We start from the raw sequence: 7,087 nt of genomic DNA on the forward strand, positions 1-7,087 counted from the left end.
GTTTTGCCGTGTACACGGACGTTCCAACCATAGCACTATCGCTTTGAATGATACAAATAACTATTATAATAAACGCATATACACGGTCAGTCACATGAACATAGCTCCAAGTACTTTCGAACTTGTGCAATACGTTTTACGTTGTTATCACTAAACATACAAATCGGCGTCATGCTTATCAACAAGCAAACACCTTTGTTGATGCTCGAAAGCACATACAAACGCTATCGCCCACGCATTTAAACATATACATACAAATATACGTATACGTATTCATATTCGTCTTTGCTTAATACAGACATACGTTTTCGCTTACACCCAAGTAAGTGACCGTTCGAACTGAGGCCAAGAATTCCCCTGCAATTGTATTTGCATTGTCCATCGACAACAACGCCTTGGCTTCCACCTGCGCGAGTACAAGTCAGAAGATGAGCACGTGTGTGCATGTATGAATGCGTATGAGTGCGTACGAGTGAGTGCGAGTGAGTGTGTGTAAGTGTACGAGTATGACTATGGCTATGACTATGAGTATGTGTATGTATATGTGCATGTGTTTGTCCATATGTATGTGGATGTGTATGTGTATGTGGACGCGTAAGTGGATGTGAATATGTACGTGGATGTATATGTGAATGTGTATGCATATGCGTGTGTGTATATGTATGTGCAAGTGTATGGGTATGTGTGCGTATGTGTGTGTATGTCCGTATGTGTGTACGTGTGTAAGTGTATATGTATGTGTGTACGTGTGTAAGTACGCGTGTATGTATATATATGTATGGTGTGTGTGTGCATAGCGCTTGTGTGTGTGTCTACATATGGTGCATAGCAATATGAACCCGAGCTCCACCGATATGACATACAACTTTTTTGATACTCACTGAAACACAAATTTTGTTCGTCGGTTTTGGGACGCAATGAAGTGACGAACAAAGCCGTTCGCCCAATTTCTTTCGATTTGGGACTTTTAAGACCCAAATAACACTACAATCATACCGTTCTGGACAATCTGATTCCCAAATACGCTGCAAGGCCTGTGGCTGGTATAGTTGCAAACATAACCGCCGCCAATTGAGCGCACGAGGCAAATCCAATTGCAACTGCGGGAGTTTAATATCGAGGGAAACGGTAAGGTGCTTGCTTTTATAATGACTTGGTGATATCCTTCTTTGCCTGTTGTAGGTCCGCATACATTGCTCTGCTGCATACAACAAATGAGCATATATATGCGGTGCTTATCAGTCTATATCCTTGTATATATGAGTTCGGGACATATTCAATGAAAGTATACGTATGATCGAACAAATATACGCATATCAATTCCATATACGCATATCAAAAAAACATACGTATGTCAATCACATACACGTATATCAAATAGATATACGCATATCAAACAAGGTACACACATATCAATCAAATATACGTATATATCAAGTACATATACGCATATCTAATACATATACGCATATTGAGCAAATAGACGCATATCAAATACATATACACGTATCAAACAAATACACGCACATAAAACGAATATGCGCATACCGACCACATCATATTACACAAATACACGCACATCAAGCTCACATACCTGAAGTCAGTACGGTGGTGAACATCATCGTCTGAGCTATAATCACACCGCCAGTCAGATTGGAGACATTCGCGGCATCTGTCGAGAGATTCACTGATAGAGCACCCACACTGTGTTCCTCTTGGTCGAAAAACCCAATATCCTGCATTTGGTAGGCAAATCAGGTTTCAAAAATGTGGGAATATGCCTATATATAGGCCCATTTTTTAACCCACCTTCGGCCCTGATATGTACACAACAGGGAAAGTATTTCAACATCCGTCGAATATTATATTTATTATCCGACACCCATAGGTGTTTGTCAACTCACAGACACAGTCAGCACTTGGCGCTACTGTACTTACCGTTCTTTTCTCCCCTTATCGTTTACATTCACATATAATCAATCGATCCCCATACGCACACGGGGTTAGAGATATGTACACAGATAGCCCATACCTGTCGCATCAACGACCTGAAGGTCTTCTCCCGCAATCGTCGGGTGAGTTTCTCGGCCACATAGCCGTTGGCCGTGTGCATGAAGAAGTTGGACGCAAAGGCAATGCAGCCGATGAGAAAGAACAGCCACACGTAGAACATCGAACGTTCGGTATCCTGTGCGTGAGTCGTATTGAGAAGTGTGTGGGCACAAGCATGAATTAGGAACAAAAAGGTCTGTATATTAATACTGAATTCTGTGTTTGTATGGCAGGGACGTACTTGGATTGTGCACACAGACAACCGAAGGAAGGAATAGGCAAGAATGGTATGGAATAGTCTCACATCAAAATGTACATATGTATGAACCTATATGTGTCAATAGCAGTGCAAATGTGCTAAAGTATACGCACAGGTGATAATATATATAGATATATATATATATTATAAATATATATATATATGCATATATATATATATATATATATATATATATATAATATATAGCGTGGCTAAGTTGTCCGCAAAAAAGTATTTATTTATTGACCGCCTAGATAGTATTTATAAACTATCTAGAGTAGTATATAGATATATATACATTCACAGCATACACGAGAAGAGAACCAAATGCGATACATCATAATTCTTGTACTTACATATTAAAAGTGTGTGTGTGTGTGTATGAACCTACAGCCTCCTATATATATATATATGTAAATATATATGTATTTATATATTTATCTATCTATAAATATATATATATATATATATATAATAAACAAATATATAGATATAGATATATATGTGTGTGTGTGTGTGAGTGAGTGTGTGTGAGTGTGTGTGTGAGTGTGTGTGTGAGAGAGAGTGAGAGAGAGAGAGAGAGAGGGAGAGTGTGTGTGTAAGTGTGTGTATATATATACAAAAATATAGGTGCACATGCAAATATATATGTATATTTATATTATATATATATATCGAAGTACTTACCACTGTGATGAATACCCACAGCATCTCTCCGAAAGCAAAGGCGAACATCGGCCACATAGCACCACTGATTATGGCACAAACGAAACCAACGAACAGAAGCCACCACTCGGGACGCTGAATCATGATCACCTTAAAAAAGTGCTGGAAGTTCGTATAAAGATAGTCATACAAGTTAGAAGCATGTTTTGTCTCATGAATCACGTTAATAACACTTCATAAGGTGATGTAAGTTGATATAAGGATAGAAATCCAAGCCAGAATCGAACTTTGTCATTTTGAAAAGTGCTGTAAGTCGGTGGAAATGGGTGAAGAGAGGTAGATATACAAAAACCCTAAAAGACAGGAAAGAAAAATACAAGTTAGCAACATGACTTTGTCATATGTTCATCCATACGCACGACACCAGACTCGCCAAAATAACCACGAGCTAAAGTACTACACATATGCACTGAAGTACAACTCTCACTCACACACACACACACACCCATACACAAACACAAACACACCCATACACACACACACACCTCTTCCCGGCATATGCACTGAAGTAAACACACACACACACACACACACACACACACACACCTTCTCGGCATCCTTCTCCTCGGGTGTTTTCTTGGTCGTGCGATTGAGTTTCTTGAGCATGATCTCGTCCTCGTTCTTTACCAGCTCCAACGCAGCACGCTCCTCTTCGCGAGAGATTGTCGCCTCTACGATAGTAATTGCGGTCTGTGTGTCGTCTGTATGAGTGGAGGTAGGTATATAGCTATTAATAGAACGGCGTAGATAGCTACAGATATAGAAAAAGCTTCCAATGACCATTGCGGTCTGTGTGTCGTTTGTATGAGTGGAGGTAGGTATATAGCTATTAATAGACCAGCGTAGATAGCTACGGATATAGTAAAAGCTTACAATGACCATTGCGGTCTGTGTGTCGTCTGTATGAGTGGAGGTAGGTATATAGGTATTAATAGACCAGCGTCGATAGCTACATATATAGTAATAGCTTCCAATGACCATTGCGGTCTGTGTGTCTTCTGTATGGGTGGGGTAGGATGTTGATGTACCGATAAACAACTACACGCACAAATTTGTTTATTAAAATAAACCTGTCAATGATCCAATACACCTGTCGATGAAATGGAGATAACGAATGCGTGCGCTGAGTGCTGTGATACACATAGAACAAGGCGTGCCTAAATACCCCTGAGCGTCTCGACGGAAAAACTAAGTTTACTCATCGTGTTACTTTAAAAAAAAAATTGCCAATAATTCAATATACCTCTCGATGTGGAGAAACTCGTCTCGGAGATAAAAGATGAGTGGTTTGATACAATATACCAGGGGTGCTTTGTGTGAAATAAGCTCTAGCATCCTGACCAACAAAAACCCCAAGTTTATCCATTGTTCTAATAATAAACTTATCAAAGATGCAATATACCTGTCAATGAGGTGAAGCTGGTCTCGGAGATAATGGATGGCTTGCGTTTGTTTGGAGCGTCACCTTCCTGCAGCTTAACAAAGTCTGCGTACTCACCCCCTTTCGCCATCAACTCCGCGTGTGATCCGGACTCCAGAATCTGTGGCAGAGTACCCCCCGTCATATGTCAGTAGATAGATTTTTAAGTTTATCTTGAGACAGAATGAGAGAGTGAACTGAAACGGACATGTGGCTATCGCGTCATATGTCAGTAGATAGATTTATAAGTTTCTCATGAGAGAGAATGAGAGAGTAAACTGAAACGGACAAGTGGCTATCACGTCATATGTCAGTACATTAAGATACACCAATACACGAATCTGGATCTGTGGCAAATATATATATATATACATATGTATATATATATATATATATAAATATATATAAAGATAGATATATATATACATGTATATATAAAATACTTATATATAGATTTATATAGATATGTATATATAAATATATACATATAGATAAGTGTGTGTGTATATGTGTGTGTACACACATATAATATATGTATATATATATATATACATAACAAACATTGAGTTATTTGCTGAACACGCATGTATACTTTCAGACAAATTTTCGACACATCCAGGATTGGCTCTATTGCCGTGAGTGTGCTAAGTAATCACATATACACACTTATAAGCACAAACACATATTCGCGTTTCATCGTGCCATATATAACACATCTTTTATCCAGGGCGACAATAGTGCCATTGATAGTCGTGAGGTTGTGTGCAATAAATACAGTGGCGCCCTTTCAACTTGCGCATCATCTACACACTCTCGCATATTCCAGACATGTGTGTACACGTACAAGCACATTCACATGGCATCTTGGCTAAACCCTCATAAACCCTAAAACCGCTAAACCATATATCCCTAAATTTAAAAAAACCTAGTTATAAAACACGCCACTCCCTGATCTGAGCACACCTCAGTGTTGGTCTTTCTCACAGCAGTGCGTCTGCTTGCAACAACTACAGGTGTGCATACTCTACTAGTACTCGCAATTCGACTACTGTCCGACTATACACAACACTACTCCTCTCGACACTGCCATACATCCAAACTCTCGTTGCCGTATGGTAGTATCACCCACCTGTCCTTGGTCCAAGAATACAATGGTGTTGGCTTTTCGGACTGTCGTGAGTCGGTGGGCAATTATTATAGTAGTGCGACCCCTGCTTGCTTTGTCCAGGGCTGCCTGCACTACCGCTTCACTCTTCACGTCCAACGCCGATGTGGCCTCGTCCAACAGCAGGATCTGAATAAAGGAAAAAATCTCACAGATTAATTGGCGCGTAAACCTGGTTTATTCCGAGCGTATATGTCAGTTTAGACTGATTCGCGCGTGCTTTACTTTGAGTATACAACACCGATGTTGCTTCGTCCAGCAGCAGGATCTGAATGAACGAACGAAAATTCCACAGTTTACCTGGCAGTTTATTCCGAGAATAGACGTTAGCTTGGATTGATTCGTACGTGCCTTACATATTCCATACAGTACCGAACTTGCATCGTCCAGGAGCTGAGAGAAGTGTTGCTAGTGTGTCCATGATGTTGTATCATCGTTCGCCATGCATGTATAAACACGCCCAACTTCACGTACAGACACAGACACGAGTGTCACATATACACATATGTAAGGACACAGCTATATGAGAGCTCTTGGACCACGCATGAACGCTCGTGCTGCTATGCACTGCTACTGTGCCCCACTGGACATCTCTCACTCGCACGCATTTGTGTTTTGGAAGTATGATATCCATATACACAATATCGCACACAAGACCTTAAACACATACAAACATGTGAGAATAAATATATCCATGTATATATATATATTTATATAAATATATACCTTTGGATCGCGAATAAGCGCTCGGGCGATAGCAATACGTTGCTTCTGTCCACCACTCAGCATGCCGCCTCCCTCGCCTATCTGTGTCTGGTAGCCGTCCGGCATGTGGCAGATAAAGTCGTGCGCATTGGCCATCTCACAGGCACGCTCAATGTCGTTCTGGGTCACCTCCTGGTGTGGCAATGCATATGAATAAGCGTATTTTGATGATGTACCGTAATGTTATCGCAATATACCAATGTCAGATGGGAATATATCGTATTCAGATTACTTCAGACCATATCATACCTGAGTCAAGAAGCGTCTGTTGTGGAAGACATCGTGCGGATAGTCTTGATCAAAATCGGGATTGGGGACGAGTGCAGCGCCCATGGCAATATTCTCTGCGATAGTGCCGGCAAATAAAACTGGTTCCTGGCCCACATAGCCGATTTGTCCACGCATCCATTGGATGTTTAGCGTCCGCACATCTCTCTGTTTGTGTGTGGGTTGTTGTAAGAGAAGTATATATCATTGCCAGATCCGATTTGTTCCCGTGTGCAAATCTTTGTGTGCGTTTGTATGTGTGTTATTGGAAGTGATATAGACATCATTGACACACCTAATCTGTTCATACATTCATTAAATTTTTGGGTAAGCAAATCACTATATATATATATATATATATATATATATATATATATATATATATATATAATATATAATAGTAGTATGTAGTAGTAGTATATGTATATACAAC

At 40.0% G+C, this 7,087-nt stretch overlaps 1 protein-coding gene across 1 annotated transcript; it reads right to left on the minus strand.

Moving 5' to 3' along the window:
• Positions 1-289: 289 nt before the first annotated feature.
• On the minus strand, positions 290-6,823 carry SARC_09014 (hypothetical protein; the record flags this gene model as incomplete). The annotated part of the gene is made up of 10 exons (XM_014296994.1): positions 6,637-6,823; positions 6,349-6,519; positions 5,587-5,751; positions 4,440-4,578; positions 3,584-3,738; positions 2,999-3,139; positions 2,033-2,188; positions 1,595-1,736; positions 997-1,100; positions 290-406 (listed from the first exon to the last, which is right to left on the minus strand). The coding sequence occupies exons 1-10, from the start codon at positions 6,790-6,792 to the stop codon at positions 290-292; spliced, it is 1,446 nt and encodes a 481-aa protein (XP_014152469.1). The 5' UTR covers positions 6,793-6,823.
• Between the last annotated feature and the right edge of the window lie 264 nt (positions 6,824-7,087).

Source organism: Sphaeroforma arctica (assembly GCF_001186125.1).
Source record: "Sphaeroforma arctica JP610 unplaced genomic scaffold supercont1.871, whole genome shotgun sequence".
Classification (NCBI taxonomy): domain Eukaryota; class Ichthyosporea; order Ichthyophonida; genus Sphaeroforma; species Sphaeroforma arctica.